The sequence below is a fragment of the Ovis aries genome, chromosome 5 (assembly GCF_016772045.2).
Source record: "Ovis aries strain OAR_USU_Benz2616 breed Rambouillet chromosome 5, ARS-UI_Ramb_v3.0, whole genome shotgun sequence".
NCBI lineage: Eukaryota > Metazoa > Chordata > Mammalia > Artiodactyla > Bovidae > Ovis > Ovis aries.
Genome location: NC_056058.1, coordinates 41,483,353 through 41,496,268, shown reverse-complemented (window position 1 = coordinate 41,496,268; position 12,916 = coordinate 41,483,353). Strand labels below are relative to the sequence as shown.

Below are 12,916 nucleotides of genomic sequence, written 5' to 3'. Positions count from 1 at the left end.
TATCTCACATACATCCTTGCGTGCTTAGTCACTCAGTTGTGTTTGACTCTTTTCGATCCCATGGACTGTAGCCCACCAGGCTCCTCTGTCCATGGGATTTCCCAGGCAAGAATACTGGAGTGGGTTGCCATTCCCTTCTCTAGAGGTCCTTCCCCATCAGGGATTGAACCTGCATCTCCTGTGTCTCCTGCACTGGCAGGCAGATTCTTTATCTACTGAGGCTATATCCAAACCACAGAAACGGGATGTGACCTGCAGGCCAGAGTTTGACAACTCCGTAAGTTGGAATGTTTTGATCAACGGTGTCACCTTTCTAATCAGAAAATAAATATTTTCTTTCTTTTAAAACATCTCTGAAGACTGCATTCTGGAGTCAGGTACACCCCTGTTTCCATCCTCTCTGCCACTGATTCACTGGGTGTCCGAGAAAGTCACCTTCTTTCTCTGAGTCCAAGTCTGCGAAATGCGGATAACAGGGCACAGACGCTAGGCTCTCTTGAGAAAAGTGGACACAAGGAACCACCATGTGTCATTTATTTGAAGACATCAGCGGGGCAAGAGTGGTCACTCCACTGAGAGAAGAGGACACTGGCCGCCGAGGTTGGAACAGAGAGCCCTGTGCTGAGTTGCCAGCCAGGTTGTGCCACGCTCTCAGCCACTCTTGGGGATGGAGTCCCGGCTGTTTGTCGGCAACCACTGGTAGGTGGCAGCTTGACCAGACACGGGAGGTTCCATATCTCCTGGCAGCAAAGCTGCAGGTGACAGTACCATTTGACTCCCTTCCTCTGCCGCCATGGCTTCCTCTTCGGGTCTGAGTGGGCAGCAGCTTCTGAGAATGACCCCTACTCCATGGGCTCCTGGGGTCCCTACCCTTGTGCACCTGGCTTCTAACCAACAGGACATGGCCAGGGTGTGGGGATGTCCTTCTGTGACCAGACTGTAAACAGTTTTGACTTCTGTCTTGCTAGAAGCCACAGTGAAAATTCAGGAAGACCCACGTGGCCAGGAACTGAATGGAGCCAACTGCCAGTGAGCAACCCTGGAAGCAGACCCATCCCCAGATGGGTTTCAGATGAGTCTCCCAGCCCTGGGCAGCATCTCAGTTGCAGCCATGCCACAGGCTGTGAAGCAGAGGACCTGCTAAGCTGCACCTGAATCTGACCCACAGAAAGATGCTAAACTGGGTTGCTTTAAGCAGCTATATTTGCGGCAATCTGTTATACAGCAATAGCAATGAGGGCTTCTCTGGAAGCTCAGTGGTAAAGAACACACCTGCCAATGCAGGAGACGTGGGTTCGATCCCTGGCTCCAGATGATCCCTTGGAGATGGAAATGGAAACCCACTCCAATGTTCTTGCCTGGAGAATCCCATGGACAGAGGAGCCTGGCAAACTACAGTCCATGGGATCACAGAGAGTCAGACATGATTTTGTGACTGAACGACAAACAACAATAGCTAATGAATACAACCTGCCTTCCCCTGATTCTGGCTGGGCATTCTGGAGCATTGCTTGAATTGGGTGACATTAGTGAGTGCCTCCTGTGTACAAGGGTGGCTCAAGGATACTGGGGTGCATGCCTGCAAAGCCCCCACCACAGTGCCCAGCACAGCCGTAACCAGACAATATGAACTCACGTGAGACAAAAAGCAGTGTGAGCGGAGCCCTAGTGACTGGTGCCTGGGACATCTATTCACCATGCCTCTTCCTGAGAGTCTCTTCCATCCAGACCACATGAGAACCAATGTACCCCAAGATTTAGTCAAGCACTTTCTGTGTACCAGGTGGGTCAGACAGACAATACCACCTTAAAGAAATACTGTCAGTGAGTAAAATACCAAAGAGAGGTACCAGAGATAAAACAGCTTCAAATCGGCTGTACTCAGCCTGGAAGGGGGGGTGCCTCCCAGAGGAGGTGTGGCTGCAGCCATGAAGCAGAAAGAGAAGGCAACCAGGCCAGGAGAGAGGAGAAGCTGTCCAGGCAGAGGAAAGAGTGTGTGCAAAGGACTGGGGGCAGGAGGGATACAGGAGCTCTGCAGGGGGTGGGCAGGGCCTGTGGGGAGGAGTCTGGAGCCAGGTCAGGGCTGTTAGCAGCCATCCAGAGGTGGACACAGAAGGGCGTGGCTTGTTGTTGTTCATTTGCTGTCATGTCCCTCTCTCTGTGACCCCATGGATTGCATCACGCCAGGCTCCCTGTCCTCCACTATTTCCCACAGTTTGCTCAGATTCATGTCCATTGAGTTGATGATGTTACCTAACAGTCTCATTCTCTGTCACTCTCTTCTCTTGCCTTCAATCTTTCCCAGCATCAGGATTTTTTCCAATGAGTCAGCTCTTTGGTGGCCAAAGTATTGGAGCTTCAGCATTAGCCCTTCCAATGAATATTCAGGTTTGATTTCCTTTAGGATTGACTGGTTTGATCTTCTTGCAATTCAAAGGACTCTCAAGAGATTTCTCCAACACTATAGTTCAAAAGCACCAGTTCTTCCGCACTCAGCCTTCTTTATGGTTCAACTCTCACAACTGTACTTGACTACTGTGGAAAACCATAGCTTTGGCTGTATGAATCTTTATTCAGACCTCAGCCTCTCTGGGCCTCAGTTTTCCCACATGTTCACTGGGATGTGCGAAAGGTTTGGCAGGGATGGAGTGTTCCAGACTCACACTCTGTGTGCAGACAGGAAAAGGAAGAGCCTGGAGGACATCCCAGCTCCACTTGGGGCCGGGTCCCAGAATGGCAGGCAGAGGACATAGCTGACTCCCAGGCTGCCCTGGGACAAGACAGCAGGGGTGGGCTGTCCTGCCTACTGTCCTGGGGAGGAGGGTCTGGCAACTGCTGACTGCTGGGGTGAGTGTTTCAGTCCCAGTGCTGGAGGCCTCTGTGCCCTGAGTTGCTTATCGGGCCTCTGGGGTCTCAGAGTGACCCACTCAGCATGGGGGAGTGATATGAGCTCAGGAAGGGTGGTCAGGGTTTGTTCTGGGTCCCTGCACCCCTGCACTCACAGTCGTAAGGTTGCCAGCTTTGCCTGTGGAGTATTAGTTTCCCCACCTGTAAAGTGAGGAGGGATAAGGGAACTAACTCCTTGGTGGTCCAGTGGTTGGGACTTGGTGGCGCTTTCACTGCGCATCCCAGTTTCAATCCTTGGTCAGGGAAATAAGATCCCATAAGCCATGTGGCACGCCCAAAACTAAAAATTTAATAAATAAGATAAAAATGATGAGGATAAAAGAAGCCACTGCAACACTTCTGAAGGATGAGTAATTGTAAACACTAAAGCACGTCCAACCCTGCCTGGAAAATCCTTAGACCTTCACACTCCAGCAACGAGGGCTATGTTGATGCGGTCGGTGGTGACAGATGAGGAAACTGAGGCAGGAAAGCGACAGGGTGAGAACCCCGAGGGCTCTAGTGCCTGGTCTACCCGCTAGGCGCTGGAGGCTTCGCGAGAGACCGTCGCGGGGATCCGGGACCCACCGAGGGCCGCCTTTTCCACCACGGTCGCTAGAGGCCGCTCGTGCCTCTGCGCAACGAGCTCGCGCCCCGTGCCCTGGGCCGTCCGTCCCGCCCACCACCCGCCCCGCCCCGCCCCGCCCCGCCCCGCCCCCTGCCCAGAAGGCCCTGCAGGGACCGGGCCCTGCCACTCCGGAGCTTGTAGGGTGCGCGGTCTACCCAGCAGCATGAGCGCCGCCGCCGCGACCCCTATCTTCGCGCCCGGCGAGAATTGCAGCCCAGCGTGGCGGGCTGCGCCCGCGACCTACGACGAGTCGGACACGCACCTGCAGATCCTGGGCAAGCCGGTGATGGAGCGCTGGGAGACCCCCTACATGCACGCGCTGGCGGCCGCCGCCGCCTCCAGAGGTAGCCCGGCCCGGCGAGCGGGGCCGACCGAGGCCAGCCCGCTCTCCGGCGACGCGGCGGAGTCTCTGTGCGCCTTTTTCCCTCCCCCGGAATGTAGGGCCGCTCGCAAGGGTAGCGGGGTTGTCCTGGGGGCGCTGCGGGCGCCTTGAGTACCAGGAACGCCCTCTCCAGGAGCGCTGACGCCCCCACTCGGGGATGGGGGTGAATCGGGGGACGGGTCCTCAGAGACGCGGAACTCAGCGCCCAGCCCCCCAACCCCGCGCGAGGCCGAAGACGGGGAATAGCAGCCTGGAGAGGTGCTGCCCAAGCCCACGTGGGGACTTATGCCTAGGAGTCGCGGGAGGCCCACCTCAGCTAAGAATAGCTCCGGGAAAGCTAAGGCCAGGAGACAGCTGTTGGAGGTGGCCCTGCACCAGGTGTCAGAGCCTGTGGGGTGCTGAGGGATCCCCACAACCCCAGAGGCTGTGCGTGCCGCCTGTGGGCCTGTGTGTCCCCATCTACCAAATGGGCACAGCCAGCGTCCCTGCTTGGTTAGGGTGTTTCTGCCTCGTCTTTGACCCAAAGGGGATCAAGCCCCGCCCTCTTCTGTTCCAGGCCTGGGCCTTGAATCCTGGTTCTTCCTTGTCCTTTGTTGACTTCACTGTTGCAGGGCTGGGGACTGCCCAAATCGGCAGATAAGCACCCTCAGTGTAAACAGCCTGGGCCAGGGCTCAAGGTCCAGGGTCTGTCTTGCTCCCTGGCCTGGCCAGACTAGTAGTTGTTGTCCATGGCCTCCCTGGCAGGCCACCCTCCCTGGCTACTGGCCCGGGCCCACACTGTTCCCTCTCAGAGCTGCTGTGTTCTGTCCCACCTCTGCTTTGCTGTGCCGCCCGGTCCTTGTGGCAAATGTTTCTCCCTGCCAAAGCTGTGCCCCCGTGCCCCCTCCTCCAGGTAGCCTCACCAGCCCCACCCTGCGGGTAACACCTGGGCTCTCTGTCTGCCTAGGGGGCCGGGTGCTAGAAGTGGGCTTCGGCATGGCCATCGCAGCCACAAAGGTGCAGGAGGCTCCCATCGAGGAGCACTGGATCATTGAGTGCAACGAGGGCGTCTTCCAGCGGCTCCAGGATTGGGCCCTGCAGCAGCCACACAAGGTGCCTGTTTCTGCCCTTGGCCCCTGTCTTCAGGGTGAAGGCCCTGCCCCCTCCCTTGTAACAGATGGGAGTTCTGGGCCCCCTCTGACCTAGCCTTTTTCTCCTCTGCCCCAAGGTGGTTCCCTTGAAAGGCCTGTGGGAGGAAGTGGCACCCACCCTGCCAGACAGTCACTTTGATGGTGAGGGGCTCTGGGAGCTGGGGGGTTGCTCTGCAGGGCCTGCCAGCCCCTCTGCCTGCTTATGAAGCCTTGACATTTCACTGGGGCACAGAGCCAAGAGGCAGGCACGGACGGATGCACGTCCAGGAGCCTGGCATGCAGGTGCACATACACCTCCTTAAGGACGGAAGAGACATGATGTGTAGAAGTGGCCATGGCACTTGGGGCCTCCCCAAGGCTCCCACTGGCAGCCCTGCCTGGTGAGGCTGCCCCCCCAACCATGTGACTTCCATCCTCCCACACAGGGATCCTGTACGATACGTACCCGCTGTCGGAGGAGACCTGGCACACTCACCAGTTCAACTTCATTCGGGTAGGGCCACTGATGGTGGAATGTGGGCTACCAGCCACAGGATGGAGGGCCAGCCCCGTGGGGGGCACCTGCTGCCCATGCAGGGGTCACCTCTCCTTCCATTATTCCCCTGACCTGCCAGGAGGTGGGAGGTCCACTGGGAACACCTCTGCCCACCCTCACATCCCTTCCTGACCACTGTTCACCCCCATCCCCACCCCCAGGACCATGCCTTCCGCCTGCTGAAGCCAGGGGGTGTCCTCACCTACTGTAACCTCACCTCCTGGGGGGAGCTGATGAAGACCAAGTATTCGGACATCACCACCATGTTTGAGGTGCCCCACCCCCATCCTGGGCAGTGACTCTGGGTGGGAAGGCAGCTGTGATCTGGGGAGGGTTTCTGGTTTCTGCCAGCCCTAAGGGCTGATCTCAGTGGACTCAGCGCCCACTTGTACATCAGGAGAGGTCAGTCTCTCCAGGCTGACATCTGGTGGCTCCCCCAGTCCCTGGGATACACGGATGCACCCCAGAGTCACCGCACCCCTCCCTCTGCCCTCCTGCACCCAGGCTTCTCTTTATTGGTCTGGCCACCTTTGTCTCAGGCCTTTGCCCACTTGGTTTCCTCTATCTGCGAGGACGTACTAGGCGATACCCGCTAAAAGCCTGGAAGCGGTGTTAGAACACCTGAAGACACCACACCCAGGCCTCTGACCCCGCCTAGCCCCCAGGGTACCTGGCAGAGGGGCGGGCTGCAGAGCGTCACCACTGCCGGCCACTCCCCGTTACCTGGCGCCTCCCTCTGGCCAGGAGACCCAGGTGCCGGCCCTGCTGGAGGCGGGATTCCGGCGGGATAACATACGCACGCAGGTCTTGGAGCTGGTCCCACCAGCCGACTGCCGCTACTACGCCTTCCCGCGGATGATCACGCCCCTGGTCACCAAGCACTGAGCCCAAGGGCCAGCTGCCCACGCCGCCCAGGGCCCTGGGTTTCGGGAACACCTACCCCTACTCAGTGCCTTTGTGACCGGAATTGAGGGCTCCAGCCCTCAACCCTGGTCCAGACCCACACCAGCCTCCCTATCCCTCTCTGCCAGAGGATCTGGGGATGAAATAAACGCTAATGCTGGTCTGGCCCATCAGCAGTGGGACACAAGTGTGTTTTTGCTTTTATTTTTCCTGCCTCTCCAAAGAATGGTAAAAGGAAAAAAATCTGCTACAAGCGCTTTTCGGAGCCTGTGGCTATTACCCACTAGTTTCCGATCTCCCGTCCCGCCCTCGTCAGACACTGACAATCAATCACCGATGGCCCCTCCCACCCTCCCGCTGGTGGGCACCTGGGGTCCTCAGAAGAGGCTGAACTAGGTCAGGGCCACACAGGGTGGCAGCCCCAAGATCCAGACCCTCTGGTCCCACCCAGTCAGGCTGCACCCCAACTCTCCCGTCATCCTGTTTCCTCTGACTCCACGCCCTCCCGGGGCCTCAGCTTCCCCCCACACGAGAGCAAGGCCCCGTCCTCCCCGCAGGTCCCCAGCCCCGGCCCACAGAGCACGCTGGGCGGGAGCGCAGGGAGGGTTGATCGGGTTTATTGACCGCCTCTTGGGAGGGACGATGCTCAGGGCGGCCGGGCGCCAGCACTACCTGCGGTACCAGATCCGCAACCTCTTTTCCCGTTTGATCTTCTTCTGCAGCTGCAGAATGCCATAGAGCAGGGCCTCGGCTGTAGGCGGGCAGCCTAGAGGGGAGCGGTGCGAGCGGTGCCTCAAGCTCCTGAATCCTCCACCCAACGCCAGTTGGGATGGGCTTGGGGGTGGGCAGGTGGGCGGAGCCACCCTCAGGGTCCAGGCCCAACCGCCAGACGGAATGAACCCAGGACTGGACCTCCAGGCCAAGACGTGGGTGGGGGAAGGCCCAGAGGGCCGCGCCCAGGTGAGCTGCCCTGTCCACGGCCCTTACCCCCACGTGACCTGGCTCTGGACCCCGGAGACAAGTATGGGCGGCCTGCTGACACCCAGGCCACACTGCTCCGCCCCCCAGGACCCTTGCAAAGAGGTAGGGGCAGACTGGAGCGAGGTGAATCTGGGTAAACTCAAAAGACCTACAACTGGGGAGACCTTCCAGGGACAACGGGGGTAAAGGCTGAGGTGTCACTCTTCTGGGACCCTAGGTCTGCTCAGGCGTCACAGGGCGAGCCCTCTCAATGGGGGAGAGGGGGTTCTGTGTGCCCAGAGGGGCTCACCTGGGACGTAGATGTCCACTGGAACGATGCGGTCACAGCCCCGCACCACTGAGTAGGAGTAGTGGTAGTAGCCACCTCCGTTGGCGCAGCTGGAGGAGGGGAGTGGGGCTGTGAGGGCCTTTCCTGGCCACCTCTCTCCCCGCTCCCAACCTCCAACCCACACCTCTTCCATAGGTATAGTGGGTGCACAACCCTGTAAATGCGCCAAAACCCACGGAATATTACACTTTGAAAGGGTGAATTTAATAGTATGTGAATTCCACCTCCACCAAGAAATTAGATGACTACACAGCCTTTAATGGCGTGGAGAAATAGGAGCTTGCCAGATGGGGAGAAGGCTGCAGCACCCCCAGAGCAGGATGTCCCTCCCATGGTCCTACCGTGGACACAGACAGGAACTGGACAGGCTGCTGGAGTGAGGGCACGACTGTCATGGGGCAGAAGGGGACATTCTGGACGACCCCAGTGAAAAAGCGGCAAAGAAAGACAGGAGAGAGGCCAGTGTGTCACCGGCGTCTGTCATCCGACCCTGCCCCACTGGGCACTCACCTCCCCATGGATACGACATAGCGGGGCTCTGGCATCTGGTCGTAGACCTGGAAGAGACAGGGGTCTGTGCGGCTCAAGGTTGGGGGGTGGGGGACGGGGAGTAAGGGTGAGCCTTGCGGCTCGGCCCACCTTGCGGAGCGCAGGGGCCATCTTGTTGGTGAGCGTCCCAGCCACTATCATCACATCGGACTGGCGCGGGCTGGCACGGAAGACCACGCCAAAGCGGTCCATGTCATAGCGGGGAGCTGCCATGTGCATCATCTCCACGGCACAGCAGGCCAGGCCAAAGGTCATGGGCCACAGCGAGCTCTGCAGGGCAGGATGGGTGGCCAGTGAGCAGACTGAGGGGCCCACCGTGTTTAAAGAAACTGGGCGATTTCACAAAGAAAAATCCAGATGCCTAGCCTTTCTTCAAAGATGACCTCTTGGCCCACAGTGACTACATGACCTCCAGACCTCCAAGGCATTCTGGATGCTGGTCACCAGCCTGAGCATGCTGCCCCAACCCAGGACTGCCTGCCAAGAGGGCAAAGTGAGTTTGGCCAGTGGGTCCATGCTTCCCAGCAGCTATGTTACCAAAAAGAAAAACGAACAGAAAAGCCCTAAAACCAACTGCAAATAGTTTTAATGATACAGTGCACACAACCCCAGTCTCCCCTAAATCTGGCTCTGGGTGCCCAGTGATCACTTCTGGCACAGATTTAGAGCGTGAGACTAAGCCCCTGCAGGGCCTTTTTCCCAACAGTGCCTGAACTAAAAGGGCCAACTCCAGGAAGCCCTCCTGGATGCACCCTGACTTCCCTCCGACTTGTAGTCTGATTCCCACCACCTCCTACCCCCCACCACCCCAGCTGTTCTCTCTGCTTGTCTGTGTCCATTTTGGGATCTGGCCAAGGTCCCTGCTGCCCTGCAGATGTGCTAATTCAGGTGACAGGGCTTGGGCCATCCAGAGGGCAAGGGCAGCCCAACATGGCAGGGTACCCGAGCAGTGCCCACCATAATGACATGGCCACCCTAGAGCTGCGGATCTGGAGCGGCGTTTGCTGCAGCCCTGCTAATCACACATGGACATTGTACAGTACCATCAATGGGGGCCTGTTCCCCAGCGGGGCGCCCTAGGGGCACTGAAAGGAGCCCCTGTCCTAGGGCAAAGGACATGTGTCTTAAGGAGACACAGATGAGCATGAGGGTACCCAGACTGTCCCAAAGCCAACATGAGGGGTGGGGTGGAAGTTAGGATATCTGCTGGGAAGGAGCTACTGTTTTCATCTCCCATTTCCAGTAAAAAACATGGGTTTTACATTAAAAGAGAAAAGAGAGGAACAGAAGACAGAAGGACAGGAAGGAGGTGGGTCATCCTCTCTGGGAGGTGGCAGGGGGAAGGGCAGAGATCCTGAGAATCAGAGCCTCAGGTCTCCATACAGAGGGGCCTGGCCCGCTCGGTGGCCACATGGCAGCAGGGGCCTGAGGGACAGAGACAGGGAGGGGCTCACCCGGCGCGCCCAGTTGATGAGGTCGTCCAGCTTGGCCACCACATACTCGCCCCGGCTGCTGGGAAGTGCGGCAGGTTTGGGGACCACGGCTCTGGCCTGGGATACAGCGGGCTGGGTGCTGGGCATGGACACATGGCATGGGGAGGCGTCAGCCAGGCAGGCGTCCCCTCTGCCCGCACCTGCTGCCCAGGCCTGGGGCAGGACATGCCTCACTGCAGTCCCAGTGAGACCTTGTCCTCTCAGGGACTTGGTTTCCTTATCTGGAAAACAGGTTTGGCTGACACACTCTGTCAGGAAGCTCCTGGTCTGGACATGTGCAGTCATCAGCTTGGATGTGCAGGAGGGGGCTGGGCAGGACTCTGAGGGCAAGGATTCCTGCTATTGCCCCACTGGGTAGTGGGAGGGCCCCAGGGTTGCCATGGGCCAGTGCTGAGCCAGTGGGGGCGGGGTGGCTAGTGGGGTAGCTCTCGGGAAGGCTGGCCTCACCTGCTCGGGCTGTCAGCGGCCATGCTTGAATGGACCCCTCGCACCTGCAGAGCGGCACCCATGCCAGAGCTGTCGGTAGATGGACCACACGTGACAGGGAGCCCGGGGCGCCTGCTGACAGGGTCACCCCGGGACCAGTGTTGGGGGACCGACCAGGGGCCAAATATAGCCCTCCACCTGTTTTTTGTAAATTAAGTTTTACTGACACACAGCCATGCCCGTTCACTTTCTTGGTGGCTGTGGCGGTTTTTAAAGAGCCGAAAACGTCCACTAACTGGCCCTTTGAGGAAACAAATCTGCTGATCCCTGGTCTAGAGAGTGCCTGCTCTGCATCTGAAATTTTCCTTGTTTTCCCATTTTCCCTTTGCTTTGCATTATCTATTTTATTCTTAGGGGAAAAGCCTATCAAAATAAAATCAGCCCAAATCCACACCGTCCTCAGAGCCCCCAACTCCCCTCCATTAAGAAGACCCTCCCCTGGGGTTTGGGGGAGAATGGATACATGTATATATATGACTGAGTCTCTTCACTGGAACTATCACAACATTGTTAATCACCTGCAACCCCAAACAAAACGTTTTTGGTATTAAAAAAAAAAAAAAAAAGACGACCCTCCCCTGAGATCTGCTGCGTCCCTGAAAGCTTGGGGCTGGGGCTGGATTTCTGGGCTTTGTTTGCAGCCACCTGCCTTCCCGTCCCAAGGAGGTTTGCACAGGGCTGCTGCCTGAGCAAATGCACTAGAAGCCTTCCAGTGTCAGGTAATGGCTGAGTTGAGGGCACGAGGGCAGGGAAACATGGGTCTGGAGGCCAGGTGACCCCCAACCTGGCACTGCTGGAGGACTCTCCCGAGTCTGAGGCACCCTAATGGCTCTGTCTAAGCCCCTCCCGGCCAGGGCCTCACTGCTCTGGGTAGAGGGTCAGGATCAGAGCCCGAGGCAGGCACTCACCGCACAGCAAGGATCGGGTGGAACAGGCGGGGAGCTGCAGAGAGAACCACAGGGTGGAGGCAGTGAGCTGAGGCAGCATCAGAGGCCACACTGGCTGGGAGTGTCCAGCCAGGCATTTGCCTGCCAGGACCTAGCACCCCCTCTCTCTCACCCTCAGTCTATCTAGACTCCATTTAACAAATGTTTGGTACAGAGCGATCTTTCAGGGGACTTCCCTGGTGGTCGAGGGGTCAGGACTCCGTGCTTAGATTCTGCAAGCTGTGAGGTATAGCCAAAAAAAGAAAAAAAGCCATCTTTCAGAATATGAAGCAGACACCAGACAGTGTCCAGTGTCATTCCTCTGTTTCCAATGACACAGTCCACACTGGAGGCCAGTGCTCCTTTGCTCAGGCACATTAGTGTCCCACCTACCTCAGGGCCTTGCACTTGCCATGCTCTCTGCCTGGAGCACCCAGCCCTTCTTGTGGGACGGGTTTCAGCTCAACTGCCTGGGTCTACGCTAGCTTCCTAGGCCCTCCTGATCCTGCCACATCCGAATATGTGGTGCCTGCCTGCCCCAGATGCAAGGGCCTCCCTGGCTTCCCTTAGTGTCTGTCATGGCCTTGACTCAGACTGACAGGTGTGTGTCAAGTTAACATATCCACAGACTTCAGCGAGGCTCCAGGCCCTGGCTGGGAGTTCAGGAGTTCCAGAGGCTGGGCAACTCCAGACTCCTGTGTGAGCTGCCTCTGTCTCAGCCTCAGCCCCCCACCCTGACCTTAGTTAGGGCTTTGGGTAAGCTCACAGCACAGTAAACGCCCTTCACCTTCAAGGTGAAGGAATTTCAACCTCTGGTCCAGACTTAGCAAGAGGCTGCTGGTAAGGATTCAGAAGGCCAGCGAACTTGCACGGGAAGGAAAAACGCCCATTTTATGGTCACCCACGTCTTACTAAAAATTTGGCCTTTCCTTAGTTTAGCCCAAACTACAGCAGTATTAGCAGGACGCAGGCATTTCACCAACAGAAATGACAGTGGTTTCTTAACTACGCCACAGGGACTGCTGCCAACCCTGTGTAAAGGAACGTGCCCACTCCATTCCTTCAAGGACACAGCAGTTGGCAGACCCGCCACTAGACTCTGACCTTCCAGGCATGACTAATGAAGCACCCGGACTGCGAACAGATCCCTGGTTCCCAGACAGTATCTTGACAGCTGTCAGTATACCCACTTTCCTTTACAATCCTGGGAATCCATCCTAGGCGCTTAATCGCTAATCGGAGGAGGAAAGGGCCCTGGAGCAGCCAGGGTTAGGACGCCTGCGCAGCGGGTGACCGACCCCTTCCCAGGGTGGCAGGCTGCCCTGGGTCGCGTTCCGGCCCTGCCAGGCCGCGTGGCCTCCAGGGGGGGGTCCCAGCCTCTCTCTGGGCCTCACTTTTCTCCCTGTCAGGGCTGTACCCACCAGCGCCGCCTCTTCCCGGGAATTTCAGGGGCAGCATCCTGGGCCAAATGTGGGCCCCTTCTGCCCCCGCCTGGAATTCCTCCCAGAGATGGCAGCCTGCATCACCCTCGGCCTCCAATTGCCCGAGCGGCTGAGGGTAAAGTCTCCCGGAGCGACCCAAGCCCGGACCCCGCCGCCCTGACCCGCTCACCCGCCAGCGCCGCCATCTTGGCCTCGGCCTTCACACAACCTCTACGGTCCGTCCTCTGTAGCGCTCCGGATGCCCCGG

The 12,916-nt window shown here is 58.0% G+C and overlaps 2 protein-coding genes across 12 annotated transcripts; one reads left to right on the top strand and one right to left on the bottom strand.

Annotated features, from left to right (window-relative positions):
- The first annotated feature begins 3,610 nt into the window (after positions 1-3,610).
- Positions 3,611-6,651, top strand: GAMT (guanidinoacetate N-methyltransferase). The gene is made up of 6 exons (XM_015096020.4): positions 3,611-3,858; positions 4,843-4,988; positions 5,104-5,167; positions 5,452-5,519; positions 5,723-5,833; positions 6,306-6,651. Exons 1-6 carry the CDS (start codon positions 3,678-3,680, stop codon positions 6,444-6,446), a joined length of 711 nt encoding a protein of 236 aa, XP_014951506.2. The 5' UTR covers positions 3,611-3,677; the 3' UTR covers positions 6,447-6,651.
- Positions 6,652-7,065: 414 nt separating this feature from the next.
- Positions 7,066-12,881, bottom strand: NDUFS7 (NADH:ubiquinone oxidoreductase core subunit S7). Of its 11 annotated transcripts, none has more exons than XM_042250488.1 (9): positions 12,839-12,881; positions 11,361-11,467; positions 11,210-11,243; positions 10,263-10,439; positions 9,777-9,894; positions 8,413-8,592; positions 8,284-8,330; positions 7,735-7,823; positions 7,066-7,230 (listed from the first exon to the last, which is right to left on the bottom strand). In XM_042250488.1, the coding sequence occupies exons 4-9, from the start codon at positions 10,322-10,324 to the stop codon at positions 7,133-7,135; spliced, it is 594 nt and encodes a 197-aa protein (XP_042106422.1). In that variant the 5' UTR covers positions 10,325-10,439; positions 11,210-11,243; positions 11,361-11,467; positions 12,839-12,881; the 3' UTR covers positions 7,066-7,132. The 11 variants fall into 11 exon arrangements, with proteins under 11 accessions (XP_042106422.1, XP_042106423.1, XP_042106418.1 ...); XM_042250489.1 differs by having other exon boundaries at positions 10,263-10,373; XM_042250484.1 differs by having other exon boundaries at positions 9,777-10,135; positions 10,263-10,331.
- Between the last annotated feature and the right edge of the window lie 35 nt (positions 12,882-12,916).

What these genes read in the sequence shown, in the direction of transcription:
- GAMT (XM_015096020.4), top strand. Translation starts at nt 3,678, where the DNA reads ATGAGCGCCGCCGCCGCGACCCCTATCTTCGCGCCCGGCGAGAATTGC. An exon ending in GCCAGACAGTCACTTTGATG is followed by an intron (nt 5,168 to 5,451) that starts GTGAGGGGCTCT and finishes CCTCCCACACAG; the next exon opens with GGATCCTGTACGATACGTAC. An exon ending in ACATCACCACCATGTTTGAG is followed by an intron (nt 5,834 to 6,305) that starts GTGCCCCACCCC and finishes CCCTCTGGCCAG; the next exon opens with GAGACCCAGGTGCCGGCCCT.
- NDUFS7 (XM_042250483.2), bottom strand. Translation starts at nt 12,685, where the DNA reads ATGCTGCCCCTGAAATTCCCGGGAAGAGGCGGCGCTG. An exon ending in CACCCGATCCTTGCTGTGCG is followed by an intron (nt 10,440 to 11,209) that starts GTGAGTGCCTGC and finishes TACAAAAAACAG; the next exon opens with GTGGAGGGCTATATTTGGCC. An exon ending in TATGTCGTATCCATGGGGAG is followed by an intron (nt 7,824 to 8,283) that starts GTGAGTGCCCAG and finishes CCCCTCCTCCAG; the next exon opens with CTGCGCCAACGGAGGTGGCT.